We start from the raw sequence: 25,221 nt of genomic DNA on the forward strand, positions 1-25,221 counted from the left end.
AGAATTTTGTTAAAACTCCAACATACTTTGTCCAATGTTACATAAACATCATCGAGAAGAGAAGAGATCAATTAACTACTTTCAAAACATTAATCAAAAGACATGAGTCATGCAGTATGTGCTTGCTAGCTGTCTCTGTCACAATTAAATTGAAAGAAGAATGATGCTTATAGGGCTCAAAGGAACAAACCAAAAAATAACTAAAAATTAAATAAGCTAATCAATATTAAAAATTATGAACAGTTAATGGCAATCACTTCCCAGAGCTTTGAGATTGACATGCAATCAGAGCAGTTAAGATTTAGATGATATCATAAGGGTTTCACAAGTTTCAAAGAACAGATATTCAAGTTTAAATCTGCTAAACTGAAGAATCTTGGTTTGGTTCCAAGAACTCTGTTCAGTGTCAATGGCATGGAAAACAAGGCCAGATTTTCAGATTCTAACATAATGTGGTCCTTATATATTTTTGGATTCTATTCTTAATTCCAATCTTTGAAATTTGTGAAAGCTTACATCAACCATATTGTAACTGCTGTAATTGTATGCCAGTCTCAAAGTTATAGGAAGATCACCATTTAAAAAAAAATGAACAATTAAATGCTAAATTAATTAATTTTTAGTTACAGAAGCTATCCAATTATTCCTTTAAGCCAGTAGTGCATTCACCTGTCAACTCAACAAGACAGAAACTAATAATCATTGCATGACTCATATCTTGATTCATGTTTTTAACGGTTAACTGATATTTTCTTCTCTGATGTCTACATAACACTGGACAAAATATATTGGAGTTTTTCTACATGTGTTAACTGTTTATTCTTGTAGAGAGGCTTATGCGCTGGTTAAACATGATAACTAATAATTAAGGAATTGACAGCATACACTAGAAATATAAATTAAATAAACTTTAATATATACTTTCCGATATTTCGGCAACATCACATTGCCATCTTCTTGGGAACAAAGACAAGTGCATGCAAGTACTACATAACAGCAAAATGAGAAATGAAGCGAGGAAGATACCGTTTTCCTAAAGTCCTGATGGTGCCCCCTGGCGGGCTATATTAGCAGTTCTTGGCCTTTGGGCTGAAGTTCTTCTGATAATGTTTCCCAAATTTGGGGCAGTCTCATGCATCCAAATTTGTTGAGGTTTGGCATGTTCCTAAGGGCTGAGGCTGATTCTTATGAATAGTCTTTCATATTTGAACTTGCTGCGGTGCATTACTGTGGCTTTCTTCCACCTTATTCTGTGGCGAGTATCCAGAGCATGGTCTGCAAGCCCAGAGTGGCTGTACTGGTGAAATCGGATGTAATCCTTATGTTCTGAGATTCTGATATTTGCTGTCCTGCCTGTTTGGCCAAAGTAGGACAATTTACAGCTGCAAGGGACCTGGTATACACCAGGTAAGTCTAGGGGAAGTGGTTGGTCTTTAGTGGAGCGGATAAGGGATGCCAATTTTCTATATGGTCTGTAACAAGTGGTCAAGTCATGTTTTTTTAGGATTTTGTTGATTTTTTCCGAGGTGCCTCGGATGTAGGGAATGGTGATGGATTTAGAGTAATCTTTTTTGTGAAAGGGGAGGAGTTGGGTTGTGGATAACTGGTTTAAGTATTTTTTGGATTCATTTGGAGGGGTAGCCATTGGCTGAGAAAGTGTCAAGGATGTGATTTAGTTCGGTGGTTAGGGCTTGATCATTTGAACAGATTAGTTTTGCCCTGTTGAATAGCGTCTTAACTCCATATTGTTGTGAGCGGGGGGGGTGATGGAATTGTTTGTGAATTATATGAGTTATATATGAGTTATAGAGTTATATGGGTGGGTTTTCTATAAACTGAGAAAACCAAGGTTCCATCAGGTTGGCGGGTGACTAGTGTGTCTAGGAAGGGGAGGTTATTGTTTTTCTCTTTTTCCAGGATGAACTTGATTCTAGGGTGTTGGTTGTTTAAGTGTGTTAGAAAGGAGAGGAGTGAATCCGGGCCATGTGGCCAAATGGCAAACACATCATCAACATAGCGAAGCCATATGGTAGGTTTTTGTGGGGCTGAGTTTAAGGCTTTCTCTTCAAAAGTCTCCATAAAGAAGTTGGTCAAGGATGGGGGAAGTGGTGAACCCATGACTGTCCCCTCTATCTGTTTGTAGAATTTTTCCTGCCAAACGAAATAGCCTGAGGTCATTGTGAACTGAAATAGGGCTGTGATATTGGGAGGAAATTTAGCTTGGATTAGCTCTAAGGTTTCTTTGAGGGGGACATTCGTGAATAAGGAGGAGACGTCAAAACTGACCATTATGTCATTATGTTGGAGTGTAAGGTTTTCTATACTGGCTTTGAAGTGGGCTGAGTTTTTTTATGTGTGATGGTGTGTTGCCAGTATAGTGTGAGAGCGCATTGGCTAAATGCTTAGCTAGTTTGTAAGTGGGGGAATCGATGCCATCCACTATGGGACGCAATGGCACATTTTCTTTATGTATTTTTTGGGAGTATATATGCGTGGGGGGGGGGGGTTCTAGAGTTATATGGTTTTAGTCTGTTGGTAATCTCCACAGGCCAAGAAGTGACATTCTTAAGGAGCCTATGGAGTTTTCTAATTTGTGAGTGGGATTGTATTCAATAGGGAGGTAAGTAGCTCGATCTAATAGTAAAGTCTTAAGCTTACCTGTGTAGTCTTTATGATTGAGTGCCACAGTGGCGTTCCCCTTATCTGCTTTGGTGATAACTATTTCTTTGTTTTTCTTCAATTCTTGTAGTGACTTGTATTCATTAATGGATGTTGGTTTTTGGTGGTTTTGCTTTTGTGAGAACAAAGGCTACATCCAATCTAATATCGTTGCCGATGTGGTTTGGAAGGTGGCGAATCCCACGTTCAATCTGGATCATTAATTCCTTGGCCAGTAATTTCCTAGGAGCAATGGCAAAGTTGTGACCACATGACAGAGCATTGAGTGCTTCAGGTTTCAAGATAACTGAAGAAAGGTTAACTACAGTGTTGGTTTGTAGTTTAGGTTTGGACGCCGAGTTCTTTATTAATTGATCAAACTTGTTGATATGTCGACTCCGTATTCGTTCGAATTCTTTATTTTCCGCCGTACACGAGACGGCATGTAGAACTGACCAAAGCTCATGATTAAGCATATTTGAAAGCTCATTTTCTAGCGCTAAAATAGCTCTGTTTATGTCGGCTAGGGAACAACATGTGTAGCAGTAATTTGCTCACAAAGTAAACCCTGGCTCGCCCGGTTGTAAATACGGAGAGCTATCTGTGAAAAGAAGCGGTGTTTAAATTTTACACAATTAGGGATGACTTGATTATCCTGGCAGCGTTTTAGGAATGCCAGATGGTTCAGTTGTCTGGATAACTTCGGCTTCAGTTTGCCATAATGGCGGGCCTTGCGTGCAAAGGAATCTCCGTGGATGATCGTAATTCTTGTAGAGGCTTATACGCTGGTTAAACATGATAACTAATAATTAAGGAATTGACAGCGTACACTAGAAATATAAATTAAATAAACTTTAATATATACTTTCCAATATTTCGGCAATGTCCTACTTTGTCCTACCTACCTACTTTGTGTCCTACAACTGTCCTACCTACTAAATTGTCCTACTTTGGCCAAACAGGCAGGACAGCAAATATCAGAATCTCAGAACACAAGGATTACATCCGATTTCACCAGTACAGCCACTCTGGGTTTGCAGATCAAGCTCTGGATACTCGCCACAGAATAAGGTGGAAGAAAGCCACAGTAATACACCGCAGCAAGTTCAAATATGAAAGACTATTCATGGAATCAGCCTCAGCCCTTAGGAACATGCCAAACCTCAACAAATTTGGATGCATTAGACTGCCCCAAATTTGGGAAACATTTATCAGAAGAACTTCAGCCACAAAGGGCAAGAACTACCAATATAGCCTGCCAGGGGGCACCATCAGGACTTTAGGAAAACGGTATCTTCCTCGCTTTGTTTCTCATTTTGCTGTTATGTAGTACTTGCGTGCACTTGTCTTTGTATTAAGTTCCCAAGAAGATGGCAATGTGACGTTGCCGAAATATCGGAAAGTATATATTAAAGTTTATTTAATTTATATTTCTAGTGTACGCTGTCAATTTCTTAATTATTAGTTAACTGTTTAAGTATAATATATGTAGTGTGTATGTTCCTTTAAAACATGTGAGTAATGATATGCACAACGTATATAGGCAGGGCTCCAGAAACTACTTAAATCTATTGGTCACAACAAAATTTTACCCGCCCATAGTATGATTAATAGTGAGAGAGAGAGAGAGAGAGAGTGCATGCACGCTTGCATGCTAAATTCAAATAACATGTAATAATTTGTAAGATCAAACATGTCTCTTTTTAATTCTGGTCACTAGTCCACTGCTTTTTCCCCAGCATGTTACATACTACTTCAGTTCCACTCAATGCTTATCAGTTCCTATTCTTCCATGCAAGAACTTGTTGATTTCACTCTTTCATCTATCAAAGTACATTGCAGCTGAGTTTGGAAAGGAATTATGTAAACAAATGCTTCTGAGTTTTTATCTATGTATCTCATATAATAGATGTGCTTCTCTTCATTTGAAATATCTGAAGAAGCATCTAGAAGAAGACTCACTACTGAAGTCTTTGATTTTCCTTAACTAATTTTTGTTTAATGGCATCAGCAGTAACCAACACAAATTCTTTACATTTCATGTCATTTTGATACTGTTCTACTACTGGTCTTGTATGTTTTTGAAACAATACATAACATATTGTATTAAAATGGCACTTCAGGTGTTCAAACATTTTATAATACATCTTTCTTTGGAAAGCAGTTAGAGGTGTGTTTTTCCCTTAAGCAATTTTCTTGCCAAGTATGTTCAACAGCATTTTTTTGTGAAAATTGAATGTGTCTTGAAACCTAAATATCTCCATTTTAAAAAGCCTCAAAAAAACTTGTAATCTAGTTTCTGTCAGCAGTTACAGAATATTTTTATACATTACAGAATGCAACTTAGTGCTCATAGCACAGCCACTTGAATTCCTTGAGCCATCTGTCTTGAAAGCATGTCTTGACTGTTTTTAGCTGATAACACAATAAAACTCTTTTCTCTAGTGTGTTTAATATTTTCTGGTCCCTTACCTTTGCCTTCAGTTTTGCACTTAATAAAACTAAAAAGTGTAGTATGCATAATTTCCTTTCATTTATTGTCCACAGTGAGAGGTGAATTTATATAAATTATCCATAAAAATAATTTAATGAGAAAAACAAATAAGTTTATGAAAACCAAAGAAAATAGTCTAAACTAGCAATGGAACCATACTAACTTTTCACAATGTAATGCCAATAATGTGATACAGCCCGACTATTCTTTGCAAGATAATTATGTTTTTTAAATAACATTATTAAAAAGCCTTTTCTTCATTATGCATGTTCTGGTATATAATTACACTAAGCTAATTTATCTCGCAAAATGTGAAAATAAGCTTACAGTGAGTACAGGAAGAATTACAGTTGGCAGTGAAACAAATGAAAATCTGTTAAATTAATTTTATTATTTTTTTTTAAAGGATATCTCTGATTTTTATAAGAATGACATTTTGCAAGTTATGCAAAACAAAATGTTATCTGAGAATACTTGATTACTTATTTCAAAATTAATCTGTGGACACAGGGTAGGTTTTAGTTTAAAACAGATGATGAGTGATAAATAGTGTCTCCTGTTTGGAATTACTTCCCGTTTTGAAAAGAGTAGCAAGGTACCTTTCAGAGGGTCTCTCTGTGCAAACTAACTTTTAGCATGGAAAAACAGTCTATAAATCTCATTAATTACATAAGATACTATTTCCTGGTTGAAAATAAAACTTCTTTATTACATTCATTGGAGGAGCACGTGATCAAATCCCTTGATAGTGAATGAGATGTTTAAAATTGGGGGGGGGTGCAAATTATGCATTTAGAAGGTTGAAAATTCAACTCATCACTTGTCTCTGATATCTTGCCCATGGCAAGTGGGAGACTTGATTTCTGGAGCCTTGCCTACAGGCATCAAAATCCAAACTAGCAAAATCCAAATTCTTTTACCTTATCAAACTCCAACTGGCAGTTAGTAGAGATAACACAGTTTACTTCAACTATATCTTCTACAATATGCATGATGCTTTTTTCAGAAGATAGGCTTAATGGATCTGAATATCAGATCTGACATTCCATGCAAAAGGTTATTAAACACTTGTGTAGAGGCTTAAGTGCTGTGAGGACATTATGTTGGAAGTTTAATGGATTTTTTACAACACTCAGAAAGAATTAAATTAGAATTTAATTTAATTTAATCACGAAAAAACTTAAACCTTTCCGCTCCCGTCCCCCCGAATATACGGTTTACCAAAAATCCACAAACCCAATTCCTCACTCAGACCTATAATAGATACCACCAATGCACATTGTTACAGACTGTCTAAACAGCTGGCCAACTCTCTGTTCCCCCTCACCGGAAATTCAGCTTCCTATATAAAAAACTCGACCCACTTTAAAGCCCTCATAGAAAATTTAACCTTGAACAATACAGACATATTGGTAAGCTTTGATATCTCCTCTTTGTTTACCAATATTGCCTTAACTGACACTTTATCTCTCTTAGAAAACGTTTTCCTCTCTGACATCTTAGATCTCTTTTCCTTTGCCATCAACTCTGGGTATTTCTCTTGGAATAACAAAATCTACAAGCAGATAGAAGGAACCGCCATGGGTTCCCCCCTCTCACCCCCCCCTGCCAATTTCTATATGGAAGATTTCGAAAAACGAGCCATAGACTCAGCCCCACTCAAACCTTCTATCTGGCTAAGATATGTAGATGATGTGTTCTCCATTTGGCCTCATGGCCCAGACACGTTAGATTCCTTCCTCGGTCATCTCAATAGCCTACATCCAAGAATCCAGTTTACTATGGAAAAGGAAAAGAACAATTGTTTACCCTTCCTAGACACCTTAGTCACGCGCCTGCCCAATGATACACTTGCCTTCACTGTATACAGAAAACCCACACACACAGGCAGATACATTCACAAACTCTCCCACCACCACCCCTCACAACAATATGGCATCATTAAAACCCTTACCAAGAGAGCCCACAATCTTTCTCAAGAACCACCCTCACTACTGAGCTTAACCACATACAGAGAACTTTCCTCTCCAATGGCTACAGTGAGCACAGTATCAAAAAAATAATCAATTCCTCATCCATTCCCCCGTCCCTCTTGTCAACAAGAATTTAAAAATGCCATCACCATACCCTACATCCGAGGCACTTCGGAAAAAATAGCCAAGATACTAAAAAAGTATAACCTACACACAGCATATAAGCCCTACCGCAAACTTACTACCCTTATCCGTTCTACGAACGATCAGCTCCCCCCTCTCTCTCTACCTGGAGTTTACAAAGTACCCTGTTCCTGTAAGCTTGCATACTTTGGACAGACAGGTAGATCAGCATCCATCTGCCTGGAGGAACACAAGTCGTACATCGTTAAACACAACTATGGCCATTCAGGCTTGGCTGACCATGTTTTGGACACCACCCACAGAGTATCATGGAAGAAAACCACCATGCTCCACCACAGCAAATTCAAGAAAGAGAGACTTTTCCTAGAAGCAGCAGCAGCTCTCAGAAACCAACCAAATCTTAACAAATATGGTTGCATTAAGCTTCCGAAGATTTGGGAAACACTCATCACCAGAGGTCCCACCTTACATTCCAGGCCACCTACTACTGCCCTTAGAGGGCGCTCCACCTAGATAGGACTTTAGTGTCACCCACGTGGTTGGGCTTAGTATTGTAAGTTTTTGTGTGCATGTTACATTAATTGTTTTTGTAATCCCCGTAGATGTCCTAGTGACTAAGACGAAATATAGGAGTATTAAATTCTAATTTAATTCTTTCTGAGTGTTGTAAAAAATCCATTAAACCTCCAACATAATGTTATTAAACTCTGTTTCCACTTTCCTCATACAAACACATCCTCTGACTAAGTAAGTGAAATCATTTTTATAGAAATGAAGGCCTTTGTTTCCCACTACACTGCAAAACTTAAAAATCAAGACATTAGGATGGAACGTGACATTGTTAGCCCTGTTCACACATTCAAGAATGTGTGAACAGGGCTAATCTAAGGTGGTACGGTCACTTAAATAGAATGGGAGAGGAAAGGTCAACAAAACAGGTGTTTGATGCCAAGATGGAATCAAACAGGTGTTTGATTCCATCTTGGCATCAAATCAAATCCTGTTTGATTCCAACCTTGCCCTTCTGTGGAGCTTTTTCTGTGAAAAAGCTCCACAGAAGGGCAAGGTTTAAGTGGATTGATTCAGTCAGAAGTGCCTCAAAAACAAAATCTTAGATACAGCAATATTGGAGTGGTGACTAGTAATAGACTAATATTGAGGGAAATTGTTGATAGCAGAGTATTAATGTATCTTAATCATGTTGGAAGTTTATTTTCCACTTGGTTAGAGTATAATAAATTTAGTTTAATCCTTTATCCAAGTGTAAGCAAACAAAGTTTGTGTCTGAAGAATCTTCAGGATTGAGGCAACTCGTGGTAAAGGTAGATCAAGCTCTCATCACTCCTTGTCTCAGTATCTCCCATAATGCAAAGCACATCTCCTTGCGGACATGTATAGTGCTATGCATTAAGGGAAGGGCCAGATGGTTAGACAATAATAAATTTAGTTTAATCCTTTATCCAAGTGTAGGCAAACAAAGTGTGCACCTAAAGTATCTTCAGGGTGAGGCAACTCGTATAGGTAAATATGACCTCTCCATTGCTTCTGCTAAGTATCACCGCTTCTGGGTCTGGCTCCCACTGATGAGGCCTCAATAAAGGTCAAAACCGGTCTGGGGAGTGGCTCTTCCCTTAATGCATAGCATTATACATGTCTGCAAGGAGATGTGCTTTGCATTATGGGAGATACTGAGACAATGAGTGATGAGAGCTTGGTCCACCTTTACCACGAGTTGCCTCACGGTGAACATACTTCAGGCGCAAACTTTATTTGCTTATACTTGGATAAAGGATTAAACTAAATTTAGTATCTTAATCATGTAGTGCTGTGATAGCAGTCTGAAGACTCCTGAGAGGGGGTGTTCAGGCTGCTATCAAGAAATTGATGATGGGATTATTAAACCAGGAATCCCTTCTATATGATGTCATTTGCCTCAAGATTTCTTTGCCTCGAATTTGTAGTCTTCAGTTCTTGCATTTACCACTCTCCTATTTCAGGTTATTATAATGACTTCCTGTGAAATTTATTTCTTACAGTTTGATTACTCAAACTATGAGATTTATGTTCATAACTTTATTATTTATGTTCATAACTGAAAGAGAAGCTGAATTGTTTGTTTTATTGCTTATGATCTAACGCAATCTCGTCTACCAACCAGAATAACAGACAATCCTTATCACTCTTCCAACACCTTTGCCATTTTCATAACCTCCAAAATACATCAAATATGTTTGCTCTTCTCTTAACTCTGACCATACCATTATCCACATTTCCATTTCTACAGACTGATCTTCTCCCAGACAATCTTAGCCAACTACCTCTGAGATTTATATATCTCTTTTCTATGGCCTGATTACTGTTTCCACTTTCCTGATCCAAACACATCCTCTGCCGAAATAATTGAAATGATCCTTATAGGAATGAAGGCCTATATTTCCCACTCCACTGCAAATCTCCGAACTCTAATGTGTCCAAGCAGTCCAAGATAAAAATTCAGCATATATTCAATGGCTGAAGCCAAAAATTAAAGTTTCTTAGCCTGAAATTCACTCCAGAAAACAAATCCAATGTAGACTTGTAAAAGCCAAATGCAAAAACGCTTGCATCTTGCGAAATGCAGTCATGCCAAGTTAGGAGTAACTTCTACCCTTCTTTGTTTCTACCTCTCTCATATCCTGATGGTACAATGGTGATATCAAAGAAATGACATAGCAAAACTCTTGACAACAGTCTTTTCATCTAACTCTTACATAAAAAACCAAGGCAAATCATCTCCAACTATATCAACTCATGTAGAAATCATGGAGACAAAACATGTCAGAGCAATTACTTTACTTAAAACTAAGACAAAATAACCTTTATCAGTTTCCTGCAGTTCATTTCCATCAATATAGTTCACAACTTATCTCTTCTTCCTGAATGCACCTCCATACACTTTAAACTGACAGCCATTTTTACCTTTACCCATACTGCCAGTCTAAGTCATTCTGCAGGATCTCTACATCACTCTCATTTACTAACACTCTTTCCAGTTTTACATCATTAGCAAACAACTGAGTATTTCCATTCAAATCATTTCTTACATTGCTGATGAACAAATTAAAAAAACAGAGAACCAAGAGTGTGGAGCCCTGTGATACATCACTTATCATCTGCCTTTTCCTGATATCAACTCCTTCAATAAACCACTGACATCAGCCACTCTCGAATTCAAATCACCAGATTCGTATCTATCCCCCATTTTCTGCAACAGTGCTATGTGGAATCTTGTCAAATGCTTTGCAGTCTGAATGGTATTTCCCCTTATCCAACTCCGCTGTCATTTTATTATAAAAAGTAAGCAAATTACTAAGGCAAGACACCCTTCACAAATCCATGTTGTCCCTTAAAGTAGCATATTTCTATCCACCCAGTCTTGAATTTTGCCATTCACCAATTTCCCTAAAACTTGAACTAATCCTGAGATGCTGATTAGCATACAATTTGCTAATTTCTGTCTTGGAGCCTTCTTTATGGTGGGACTATTTTTCCCTCTTTCCATTCCACTGGCACATGCCAAGTACTGAGACTTAAATTTGCTTATTTTTGAGGATTAGCTTGGTCAGAGGAACTGATAATTCCTCTGACCAATAATTAGGATAATAATAATATTATTATTATTATCCTAAGAACCCATGGAGTCGCAGACTCATCTAGGGGGATTCCTCTCGTCATACACACAGCTCGTCATGCCATGCTTTACCAAGCTACATCTCGTCTCTCTGCTGCCTTTTGTGACTGGGTTGCCAGCTTCCTCTGATTGTTCATTGCATGTTATGGTGGACAGTTTCCTCTAATCACATTTCTCTATCAATGCTTAGGTATTCCTAGAGTTCTGACTTCCACCCACCCTCTTCTCTTATACATCAATGACCTCAAATCCTATCCATAGTTTTGCTAATGAGAGTATTTCCAAGAAGAAAGCCCTTACCTTCAATCACTCTTAACTTTGATATTGTTCCAATCTCCAGTCAAGATCAGCTCTCTCTTTTTGGATTGACTTTCACACGTAGCTTATCTTGGCACAAATACAATACCGTCACAGTCTCTTCAACCTCAAAAAACTCAGTATTTTATTTTTCTTTCTTTCTCTCCCAGAAACCTCTTCTTTCTTGCTCGACTCCTAGTATTTTATAAATTCCAAATCCACCTAACCTTAAAATGTTCTCATATTCTGGTGAACTCAAAACCTCCATAAGCATTCGACGGTATACAGAAGCCTCATGCTCACTTTTTATCTTCACTTTCTCATACACAATATTTTTGTATTTCACCTTTTTTTCACAAATACTTTCATAGGCTATGCCACCAAACTGGCCACTATCATTTCTCTGCTTTCCTCTTATCATGTAAGAACATGAGGCAGACACTGATCAACATCCATATACAGTTCAAATCCAAACTTATCAAACCAACTTATCTTCTTTCCATCTACCTCTATTAGTGACATTCCCCCATACCATTTATTCCAATGAAAACAACTCTGGCTTATCAAATCAAGATATTAATGGATTTCTGCTGTCTGTCTTAACTACTTATCCAGACAAAGGTGATGTTGTGCTATAGAATTTGTGACCTCTCATAGTGGGTTGACACACACACACACAAAATCAAGGCTACCATTAACTCCTAGCAGGAATACTACCTTAAAACACATTAATCTGTCATAAAATCCTATCACTTTATTAACAATAAGCTCGTAACTCCTCATACCAATATCACTATATTCTCTGCAGTGGTTACCTGTCTACTAATCCTACCCTGCAATTTTTCCTTTTACATGCCACATATCAAAAGTACTCTCTAAATGGCTAAATAATGCATTGCATTTTCCTCATGACACAAGTCATCTTCCAAGCCTGCTCTTTGCATGAAGAACTGTCTCACCTTATTCTAAAATGCTTTCTTCTTACAGAATGCTTTCTTTATCCTGCCATTTATCCTATTATATTTAACCTCTGAACCACTGAAATAAAGTTAGATGTTGCTACCGTTAAAAACCTTGACTATTTTTCATACATCATTGATATCCTTTTGACCTAGCTCCTCATTCCATGTTAATACTCCAAAGCTGGAGCTTTCTATAACCATTTATTTAATTTATAGTTTTACATTTTTTTTTGTCCCCACAGAAGCCCTTATACAACTGGACACCACCAGATAATTACAGCATAGTTACTTTTCCTAGGCAGATTCAACACCTCACTCAACATCCCAATCCTCTGATGCAATAATCAAATCCAAATCCTTGTGTACTATATACATCTCTTCATTACATTGTCAATCATCATACACACATTAACGACTGCTTATAGTGTTTGTGCTACGTATGCTATTACTCCCTGTCCATCTTGCAAACTCATGCTCTCATTCTCCTCTCTCTCTCTCTCTTGCTCTTCCCACTGGTCTCACAATGTTCAGTCTTTCCAATTTATTTGCAAACACTCCAGTGTCAACTACCTCAATCTCCTGTTCTTTCATTATCTCCTCATCCACATTTAACTCTCTCATTATACTCTCTTCCAGCAATAGCCTCTCCAGATTTCACATCAAACCATCCCTCTCAAATTCATCCTATACATTCACAATCTTCTTTCTCCTTATAGAACTCTGGGAACACATAATTTATGATGATCTTTGTTTGACATCTCAAGTTATCAGTCACAAATAGAAGCAGCAGCACAGACTATCTATTCCACCACATTTGCCATCTTTCACTGCCCTCAATAACCTTCAAACATTCATCTTTCTGTCTCCAACACCCAAAGCCTTAGTTGCTTGACCAATTCCAAACAATAGACTGAATGACAAAAGGAATTGAGTGATTGAGACATTGGATATCAGAAGTAAGTCAGCAAAAGAGTTGGTAGTGGCTGTAGAGCAAATGAATTGATTGGGAACAAGGAGAATGTAAGAATGGATATCACGAGGTTGTTGAAAAGGATAAAAGATAATAATGTGATAGGACAAGTAGTCAGTATGTTGCCCAGGTATGACAGTGATGAGATGAGGTAGGGAGCAAGGATTATGAATGATATGTTAGCAGAAATGTATGAAGAGAAAGGAGTATAGTTTGTTAATGTGTGGAATGAGTTTGAAGGAAGAATTGAACTGTATAAGAGTGATGGACTACCTCTGAATTTAATGAGTCATTTGGAGAGACTGTTGCTGGAAAGCAGCGTAATGAGTGCAAAGAATGAATTTGAGCAAGTAGGAAGCAATGGGAAAGAGCAGAAGAATAAGGAAGGAGAGATTGAAGTGGTGCTTATGAATGGAGAAGTGGGTAGCATGAGTATAGAGAATGTGTGCAAGACAAACAGGGAGACTCAGTGTGGACAGGGGAACACAATGCCAGAAAAGTTGATGCTCAAAGAGGAAGTGTGTATAGAGAAGAAGTGAATGGGATGGCCCAGGATATAGGGAGAATAACGGGATATGAAGAAGGTTCTGGGATGGGTAAGGAAAAAAAAGAAATTGCTCAAGGAAGGTATGGATAAGTCACATCTAACAAGTAGTATCAGTGAAACTTGTAATAAATCCAGGAATGAGTTATGTTTATATATGAATGTTAGAAGCATCAGAAACAAGGTAAATGAAATGGTTGCATTGACTGAGTTTGTTCATTTAAAAACTTTTGGAATAAGTGAAACATGGTTGGATAAGGATAGCATCCTGACAGAAAAAGAGATGGAAGAGTATGATGTTTTTTGTGAAGACAGAAAGGAGAAAAAGGAAAGTGGATCGAAATTGATAGAAAAAGACTTATGTCCATACAAGGTAGAGATATAAAGGAGGTATACAGTAGCAATGATTTTGAGGCAGTAGCCTCTCCAGATCTCACATCAAACCATTCAAAGGCAATCCATCCCTCTCAAATTCATCCCATATTTGCATATTGGCATATTTGTTTAATACGAGTTTTACACTATGGGAGAAAGAGGTGAATAGAATGAAATACTTAGTCGGATGTTGCTATAGACTTGATAATGTGGTAGCGAGCATGAAATGCATAAACAAATTACCAAGCAAATAGGAAAAGAGTAATCATTATGGCTCATCTGATCGTCTCATCTCATCAGAGGATGTCATTATAAATGAGGTTTCAAATCTCCCTCCAGTTGATGAGAGTGGCCACGAAATGATTACCTGGGTGGTTGCAAGCCACGTGAGGACTTCTGTGAGGAAAGGGTAATGAGTGCAAAGAATGAATTTGAACAAGTAAGAAGCAATGGGAAAAAGTAGAAGAATAAAGGAGGAGAGATTGAAGTGGTGTGGAACTACAAGGCTGGTGAATATGAGAAAATCTTCTTTCCACCAACTTCTCCTTCCATGTTATAGCACGGAAAGAAGAGTTAGGTGGAAAGGAGATCAAACTGATTGGGTTTTGATTGCTTTGATTTCATTTCTATGTCACAAAGACATCAAAGGTCATATTGCACCAGGACACAGGTTTACAGCGGTACATATGGTAAACGGTTAGCAGCAGGACAATCACAAACATCTATGCCCTTGGTGGGATTTGAACTTGCAAACTCTTGGCTGAAGAGTGGATATGCTAACCACTTGGCCAACCAGGAAAGCTGCTTGGGTGCTATTTAAGAACTATCTACTAGAAGTAATGTGTAAATGTATTCCAAGGGTCAAAAGGTTAATAAAGATAGGTGTGAAATGAATGAACGAAGATATTAAGCATGCAATACAGAGTGGTGATACTGAATTCCATGTGGGAAAAATAAATAAATAAATAAAGAAGTTACTTGGTTTGCAAGAGTAACAAAAGTGTAGCATGAGCAGCAGTTAGCTAATAAAGCAAAAAAATAAACCTAGGGAGGTCTTTCGATATGTATCCAGCAAAAAAAAAGATTAGATTTTGGTAAGATGACACTAACTGGAGATTATGATATAAGAACAACTGCTGCAGAGGATACAAATGAGATATTTAATGAGCAGTTCATAAAAGTCTTTCATCTTGGTGAATGTGATATCATGGAGAGGATGAGAGCAGTGGATGAGTAGGAGAACTGTGAGTGAGCAAAAGGTATATGGGGAATTGAATAAAAACCTGATGTTAATAAGACTGTGGAACTTGATATTTCACCACATATTCTGAAGGAATGTGCAAGGGAATTGACATCTCCCTTGGCATATTTGTTTAATATGAGTATTACAATGGGTCAAGTTTTAAAGGAGTGGAAGCAAGGCAAGATAGTACTGCTTCATAAGGCAGATGACAGAACTCAAGCATCAAATTATAGGCCAATCTGTGTGTCAATTGTGGTTAAAGTGTTGGTGAGCTAATGAGAACCAGGATCCCGAAATAGGTTGACAACAGTGGCATTAGCTTTGATGGAAAGCATGGATTTGCTAAAGGGAGGTCATGTTTCAGTAATCTACTTACTTGTTACAATAAGATGACAGCTACACTGAATGAAGGAGAAGAATACACAGCAATAATCAAACTGAGTGGATGGGGTTGGATATTAGACTATGGTGCATTGGACTGGAGACTGGCTATCTAATAGGTATCAGCTAGTTGTGTATGGAAGAACAATATCCCAGAAGAGGAAAGTCACTCATGGTGTGTGTGCCTCAGGTGTTTTAGAGCAATTGCAGTTTAACCGGTATGTTAATGATATTGGGGAGGATTTGGATGAGGATATTCAGTTGTTTGCAGATGATGCAAAGTTGGAACAAACTATGAGAAGTAGAATAAATGTTGTGGCTTCAGAAGAAGACTTGAATACACTGAGTGAATGGGCATTGGAGTGGGGATAACAGTTCCATATTGGGAAACAAAGATGGGATGTAGCATTTATGCTTGGCAGGAATATATTGTTGGAGGTGGAGGAAATAAGAGATCTTGGGATGATGGTGGATACGATCTAAAATTTAGAGGACACTGACTCGTAGAAGTATGGAGATTCTGGTTCCATTGCATAAGGTCTTGATTAGGTCACACATATGGACTACTGTGCACAGATATAGTCAACTGAATTTCAAAAGGATGAAAAGATGTTGGAAAGGATCAAGATGCGATTGAATAAGGTGGTTTCTGATCTCTAGAATACTGAATGAAGAAAGATTGAGAAGATGCAATTTACAGAGGCTAGTGGATAGGAGGAAGATAGAGATTATATGATAGAGACGTACAAGTTGGTAAAGGATTGTTACAGGATTAATGTTGAAGAGGTTTTTAATAAAATGGTGGGAGATGTGGAAAAAACAAGAGGCCATCCCTTGAAGCTGTAAAAGGAGGATGTGAGCAAGGGAGTAAAAAGCAGGTTTTTTTGAATGGAGAGTTGTGAATGATTGGAATGCATTGCCCGAGAGTATGGCATCTGCAGAAAATTTGAATATATTTAAGGCACAGTATAATGAGCTATGCACATCACAAAGGCACTCCTCTCAATGAGTCTTTGACTCCATGGGGAGTCTTGGGATGATGATAATAATAACGACTTAAACCTATCCCATGTAATATTCTCTCATAAGCAATGAATATTTTATCATCGCAAAATCCCCTGTGACTAAATCTGTGTAGGGTGATCCCATATATGGCATAACTGGGGCCTTATCTATTTTGTGTCTGCTTTGCAAACCAATTCTCTCTCTCCCCTTCTCAAGATGCATTTTCCTTATACTTGCTTCCTGAATGTTCTAACAGAATTCCCAGGATTTTCCCCTCACTTTTGTTTCTCTAAATTCTGACTACTTTTCTGCCATTTCCTAAATTATTATTACTACTATTTAGAATATTTCTCAGGGGCTCACATTGGAAAGTATGGGCATGGCAAACCCAAGATACCCAAGCTAGACCTGATCTTACTTCGTACAATATACACTTAGCATATCATATCTGGAGATTGGTCTTTCCCTCTCCTCTCTTGCTTCTTACTCCTCCCCCCCCCAGTGCTATTAGAGCAATTCAAGGGAAAGGGGGTGACTCTTTCCTCTCACTGTAGTTTCCACTATCTACTAAAAAAGGGCAAGCCTAGTTGTCTTAAGGTGGCAGTCCCACCACTAGGATACCTATTGTCATGCTAGTCACTTGACATAGGGAAACACACATTACTTTCAAGTCTGAAAGAAATCCAAACTGGACAGAAAACATGGGAAATGACAGCAAACTGGAAAAGGTTAAGAAACTCTGGAAAAAGAAAAACGTTGATTTAGCCACTTTTGCACTTTCCTCCCATTTTATTCTCTCTGTCCCTCCTGAACACACTATACCCTACACATTCTATCCCACTGGCCACCACACATTTAGCCATTTCCCCACCCATTTTATTCTCTCTGTCCCTCCTGAACACACTATACCCTACACATTCTATCCCACTAACTATATCATCTTCTGTCAGCCATGTTTCACTAATGCCAATAATCTGTGGCCAGGAAGAGCCAACGAAGGCCAAAAATTCTTCTTTCTTGTTCCTAATACTCCTGGCATTAGTATACATGAAATGCAGTGGTCCATTTGTCCCACCCCTAACTTTTGATTTATGACACTAGATATATGAGAAGAACTGCAAAATACACATTATTAGATCAAAAAAGGAACTAAGACATTTTAAAAGAACTAAAAATAAAATCAATAGAAGGAAAACTAAACAATTATAAACAAAAATGGATTGAACATGTAAACTGAATGGCCAACACAAAAAAAGGATATTGGATGGATAATTAGACCAGAACAGACCAATATGGTCTATACCCGTAATTAGTGTTGATGATGACTATTTAGAATACTTTCTGCACTGAATCTGTTGACTGCAGAGGTTCTTTTCTTAATAATACTAAGAATCATTAATAAACAGTAGAAAAGCAGTCAAAATTTAGAATAACTGGCAGAGCATCTTTTGGAATAGCAGGAAATATTCAAGCGTTTGTTGTTTCTCCCTTCTTCACTTTTCACACAATTTCCAGGGATGGTCTGTCATTCTTCTATTCCCAACCTTACCTCTCACTATATGTAATCCTTTCCATATTAATCCTGTAAAGTCTCTTCACAAACTTAAACATCTCTATCATATTACCTTGTTTCCATCTGTTCACTAAACTTGGCAATTTATCTTTCCTCAACTTGAGTGTTGGTTTTATGAAGAAATCAGTAATTATAATTAAGGATCATAAATTAGGTTAATTTACAGGGGGAAACACTGATACTTCACCTACATAAAGAGTTAAATAAAGTAATATATGAGTCAGTCATAAAAAAAATTAATCATCATTCATTTAAAACGGGAGTTGTGATTATGAGCATAAGTGTAAAATGTTTGTGTATTAGGTGCTATACCAGGAAATGCAAGACTAAAATTAAAAGTATACTGTATATGTTGATACGGTATTTAACTAGCATGGTACCCCCCCCCCAATCTTGCATTTAAAACTAATAGCTGAGCAAAACTTTAAAGCTTTCATACATACATCCTCCTTCCTTGCACAAATATTAACTGATACAAAATGCCTAATTCAATGAACAAAGAAAGTTTGTCAAATTTCTCAGAAGGTACAATAATGAATTAGTTAAAAACCCTAGCAAATTACAAATTTAAAAAATTCAAATATGATAAACCTCAATGGAATCAAGAGATAACAGTAGATCCCATTCAGAGAGCAGCATATCATAAAGAACCTTATTCATGCACATTCCTAGCATTCGTAACAACTTCTAGCAATACATTCCACTCACCCAACACTCTCCATTCATCACTGCCCTCTTCACATTTATACAACTTCCAAGAACAGTATCTGTTCTCCATGTCATATTCTCTGCTCTACACCTGCTTTCATCCCACATACAGGCAAACTGGCCAGGAGAACACATGCAATTTACAAACAAATACCACTAGTGGTTGTGGTGGTGGTAATGTTGGGCAGTAGATGCATTGTGTGTAAACAATGGTAGTGGCATTATGTGTAATTGGCAGATTAAATAGTGGAGACACTGTTCCCAAATATCTGTGTTGTAGAGTGCACTCCCTTGAGTCCCTGGTCTCCTTGGAGGGGTCACATAATTATAAGCTTTTCTTGAATTAATCCTGTAAAACTCTCTCACAAACTTAAATGTCTGTCATCTAACTTTTTTCCTCCTATTCACTAAACTACAATTTGCACTCCCTCAATCTCTCCATAACCAACATTTCATAGACCTGACACTACCTTAGTTACTTATCCCTGAATCCTCTCTGAAGTTCCCATATTACAATGGAAAGTAACTGGCAAAATATGTGTATAAAAATCCATATATGAACTGACCAATGCATTTTACAGTGGCAAAACCACATTCTTATATCAATTATCAGTGTGCTCCTTTATCATAGCAATGCACTGCATAGGTTTTTGTAACACTTTCAACATACCCTCTGAACTTCAGGTCAACCATCATCCCCAGATCTCTAACTTACCATTTTTCAAAATACAATTTTATCAATACAGTTATAGTCCTATACATCTGCACTCCAAAGTTTTCACTCCAACTCTATGGTGTTGCTATTAAAACTGCAATCTTACTCATTCACCCATGCTAAAAGTCTATTTAAATCTTCCCAAAGAGAGCTGACATCAGTACCAGACCTTATCTTCTTTTCAACTTTGCACCATCAGCAAACAACTGAATATCTCCTGTCGGTCCAATAATATCAAATATCATTAACAAATAAATTAAATGGTTGGAGCCCAAGAATTATTCTTTTATGGAACATTGTCTCACCCCCCCTCCCACACACGCATATATACAAAACTTGTTGGTATATTCACAGAGCCAATCTGCTATCCGATCAATCTATTGCCAGCCTGGCTGGCTGAGTAGTTAGTGTCTGCTCTCCAGTCAAGAGGCTGTGGGTTCGAATCCCAATGTGGGCATGGATGTTTGCGATTATCTGTGGAAATACTAGTGGTGGTGGTTGGCAGTAGATGGCGTTGGTGAAAGCAGAGTTGTAGAGTAGATGCCCTCCCTCAATGAGTCTTTGGACTCCCTGGAGGTGACAAATGATAATGATAATGATAATAATTATCTATCCCCATCTTCTCCAGCCTGTATATGCAGTACTCAACAGAATGTCTTTGCAAAGTCCTGAAATATTACCATATATGACTTTCCCTTATTTCACACATTTTTTGCTATCGTAATATACAAATAGATTGCTAAAGAAAGTAAGACCACATAATTAGAGATACAGACTAGTGTGTAACCAAAAATATCTGTGTCAGCACTATTTCAATGCAGTGGCACTCTTTTGCCTTCTCTCCTACTCCTAACGAACCAGTCCCATTGCAAGATTCTCAATTATAAACATCCAGATCAAAAGCAAAGCCAATCCTTTTGCAAACATTCCCTAAAAATATGTAATGATGTCATCAACCATCTCTATAGCCTTATTAAAGATATACATATAAACAAAGATGAATTGTAATGCATTAACTGCTTATATGAACTCACCTTATCTATAAAGAAGAATGAAAACATATCTAAAATTCATTACCACAAAAACATCACAGAAAGGTATGCCAAACGTACTGGCTGCACATTAAGTTCCTAATTGATATGACTCAAGTACATGAAATCTAAATGTTTCTATACCAACTGCTCCTCTTCAATACCTGTCCCACCTTCTTCCTCAGCTATCAGAACACATTATGTTAAACAAAAACATAACTGAAATAATGCTGGCACATTAAACTGGCATAGGGTAAAAGAAAAAACACAATTTTAAAGTCTATACAGTAAAGAAAAACACACACTTACTGCTTAAGACAGCATTTACTGATTTTACTAACAAGGGTACCAAAGATCTAATGCAAAATGGGAGAAGGAAGCTGGCTAGAGGTACTGGTCTTTCTTCACACTGTTTCCATAGCAGACTTCAGATTTCTTGTTCTTTATAAGACTGTATTCTAATACTTCATATGTGGAGAAAAGAGAGCAGCTGAACACTTCAGTTTTGTTTTGTATTCAGAAATCATCTTGATATGAAAATAATAATAGAAGAAAATGCTGATATTATCAATGAAGATTTCCTAAAACATCCTAATACACCCCACATTCCAAAAATAGAAAAAGAGTGTTGCTTGTTCCTTCAAAACTGATCACAATGCTTCTGCAGATAAACTTATCTACTATATCTGTATAGAATTTCTACTGAAGTGAAGAATGCCAGCATCTTAGTAAGAAACCATCTTAGAAATATATATATATATATATATATATATATATATATAGAGAGAGAGAGAGAGAGAGAGAGAGAGAGAGAGAGAGAGATTTAGCATGTAGACAAATTCTTTAGAAGTTCTTCAGAGATTGCTGCTGAGGTATTAGTCTTCCATTCTATGCATTTGGCTTTGAAAGAATTCCTTTTCTAAGTGATACGGGGGTGCGTAGAGATATTGGAATGATTATTGTGGTAGTAACTTAACCCAGAAGCACATGGCATTATATCTATTAATTATATGTAATCCTGATTGTTTTCAAGAACGAAAAACCCTGCCTGTCGTTATAACTCGCTACAGATGAGGAGCTCTGATAAAAATTTAGAATAAAAAAAAAATCGTCGTTACCAACTAGGCTAAGGTGAATTGAATTCACTACATAAATAGATCTGCATGAAGCAATTTATCTGAATTATCCTTTTACGCTCTCGTGGCATTTAACCTTGAAATAAAAAGTTCTCCTCAAATCATATGAATTCAAGGTGACACAACATGAAATAACAGAAGGACCACCTTGTTGTGGCATTGGCTAACGTGAAACTGAGGAAAAAAAGAGTAATAAACTTCTTTAGAAATTATCAACAAACACACGTGTAAACCACTTTGCATTTATACTCACCAGGTAAATCAACGTGCACGTCTTGTTTCTGAGTTTGAGCACGTTGCATCACTAAAACAGACACCACGAAGAACCATAACGCAATCAAACTGATAGAGTCACCCATTCTATCAAAGAAAGAAAATTTTTGTTAAGCATATGGAGTCAAAAATTCCAATAAACGCCAAAATATCCTAAAACAAGGATACATCATAAAACAAAATTGGTATTTCAACTACGATCATTGCAGAAATGTTCAGTTAAACAAGTACAGCTACATTCCAACTGAGATTTTATTTTATTTTTCGATAAAAATTGTTACTATCTCTCGAAGATCTCAATAAGTAACAAAAATAACTTCACACACTAACTCATTTTTAAGTAACCGCAAACTTATGAACAGCTGGATACGAAAACGACATCTACAAAGGTTATGCGGTGGTGAATTCTGGGTAAAAATATATGAGATAAATCATTGTAGACAAATTGATTGAACTGGACGTGCAAATTAGATAAATATAAACTGTTATGATTTTATATATATATATATAATGTTATATACTGTTATGATTTTATATATATATATATATATATATATATAAAATCATAACAGTTTATATACTGTTATATACTGTTATGTTATATAATATGTTATGTTATATGTTATATAATGTTATTATTATTATTATTATTATTATTATTTAACGGTGTCTCCATGGAGTCAAAAGACTCATCGCGGGAGACCCGACATTGACACACTAACCATTATTTACACAATACCTGTCATACCTCTCCTTAAATTCATTCACGGTTAAAGCATTCACAACCAGTTCTGGCAAAGCATTCCACCCATTCACAACCCTCCAAGTAAAAAATCTAGTCCTAACACCCTTGTTAACCACACTCTTACACAATCTCCAGGGATGGCCCCTCGTTCTCTCACATCCTGCATTGGTCTTAAGAATATCATCAGTATCAATCCTGTAAAATCCCTTTAACAATTTAAATACCTCTATCATATCTCCTCTCCTACGTCTATCAGCTAGTTTTTGGAGCCCACAGATCATCAATCTATCCTCATAGGGAACATCCCACAGACCTGCAACAATCTTTGTAACCCGCCTCTGAATCCTCTCTACCACTTCCGCATCACCAAGAAATCCTGGCGACCAGATCTGTGCACAATAGTCCAAATGCGGCCTTATTAATGCCTTATAGAGTGGAATAATAACTTCTCTATCCCTGCTAGTTAGTGTGTTCCTCAACAACCATGTAATTTGATGTGATGTTTTGGCAATCTTAGCAATATGCCCTTTAAACTTAAGTTCTCTGTCCACAATAACTCCCAAGTCTCTTGTCTCATCAACTTCCTGCAGTTCAGTTCCGTTAATATAGTAAACAGCATGCGATGTCATCCTCCCGAAGTGCATCACCTTACACTTAGCCACGTTGAACTGACAGCCATTTACCTCAGTCCATAGCGTCAGCCTATTTAAGTCATCCTGTAAAATATCCACATCATTTGAATTGATTATCGCTCTTCCCAATTTTGCATCATCAGCAAACAAGTGGATATTTCCATTCAAGGTATTTCCAATATCATTGATGTACAAATTAAACAATAGAGGACCAAGAACTGAGCCCTGAGGTACACCACTAGTCACTTGCCTTTTCCTGGACTCAGCTCCTCCGTAAACCACTCTTTGATATCTGTCCGCCAGCCATCCTTTAATCCAAATCACCATCTTCGGATCCAAACCCATTTGCTCTAATTTATGTAACAGAGTTCCATGTGGAATCCTGTCAAAAGCCTTTGCAAAGTCAAGCAGTATCACTGAGTAAGGATTTCCTTTATCCAACTCCACTGTTACTTTATTATAGAACGTAAGCAAATTACTTAGGCAAGACCTACCTTTCACAAAACCATGTTGCCCCTTATAAAGTATCATATTGCTGTCCACCCAGTCCTGAATTCTAATTTTAACTAATTTCTCCAAAATCTTAACCACCACTCCAGATATATTGATTGGTCTATAATTTGCAACATCAGTCTTAGAGCCTCCCTTGTGCAATGGAACTATTTTCCCCTCTTTCCACTCTATTGGCACTTTACCAGAACTGAGGCTTAAATTAAATATCCTGGTTAGAGGAGTTGCTAATTCTCTTGCACATTCTCGTAACACATGGGCCGATATGCCATCTAACCCAATGGCAGTGTTAGCATTAAGGTTCTTTAATATATTAAGCACCTCGATTTCATCTATCTCTATACTCTCATCAGTCAATGTCACATCTGACACTGCACTATCACTACTAAGATGGTACACTTTTGCGAAATGATCACTAAGCAACTCAACTATTTGACTAGCTTCAGTAATTTCCTTACCATCAACACTTTTTAAAGTAATCTTTCCATGGATATTCTTCCTTTTACTAGCCACATAGCGAAAGAACTCTTTAGGGTTTCTTTTGGATTCATCAGCTAGCTTCCTCTCATAATTAGCTTTGGCTTTCCTTACCACACAGGTTACTCTCTTTGCCTGTACCTTATATTGCTCATTGGAACGCTCATCACCTTTTTCTTTATATGTCTTCCACAACCTTTTCTTTATATGCAACTCTTGTTTAATAGTATTAGTCATCCATTTTACTCCTACTTGATTTCTCCTTCTGACTCTGGGAATACAGTCTGATACAGCTTTCTTCAAATACTCCTTGAGAATCTCCCACGCATCATCAACATCTCTCCCCTTGAATTTCTCATGCCATAATACAGCTGAAAGCTGACTTCTCAGCTTGCCATAATCACCAGCCTTGTAATTCCACATATACCCATTCTTAATAGAATATTCAGTTCGTCTTTCAATCTCCCAGGTCAAGACCACATGATCGCTTTCCCCAAGTGGAGACATTGTAACTAAATTACTTATTGATATGTTCTCCGATGTTATGACCAGATCTAACACTCTAGAATCTCTTGTCCCTTCCATCACATGCTGTCTCAGGTAATTATCTCTTAACAATTGTATAAACTCCATTTCCTTTGTTCCTTGTGACCATTCCTTCCCCCAATCTATGTCCCCAAAGTTAAAATCCCCCATAATAATTAC

At 37.3% G+C, this 25,221-nt stretch overlaps 1 protein-coding gene across 1 annotated transcript in view; it reads right to left on the reverse strand.

Annotated features, from left to right (window-relative positions):
• LOC150107368 (acid sphingomyelinase-like phosphodiesterase 3b) overlaps positions 1–22,525 on the reverse strand; it is a 164,040-nt gene extending 141,515 nt beyond the window's left edge. The window contains exon 1 of the mRNA XM_090391847.1: positions 22,133–22,525. Coding sequence (XP_090247973.1) covers positions 22,133–22,238 — 106 coding nt within the window. The 5' untranslated portion in view covers positions 22,239–22,525. The remainder of the gene's footprint in view (positions 1–22,132) is intronic.
• Positions 22,526–25,221: the final 2,696 nt, after the last annotated feature.

The sequence above is a fragment of the Typopeltis vanoorti genome, chromosome 4, assembly GCF_054136105.1.
Source record: "Typopeltis vanoorti isolate ZY-2024b chromosome 4, IOZ_Tvanoo_1.0, whole genome shotgun sequence".
NCBI classification, from domain to species: domain Eukaryota; kingdom Metazoa; phylum Arthropoda; class Arachnida; order Uropygi; family Thelyphonidae; genus Typopeltis; species Typopeltis vanoorti.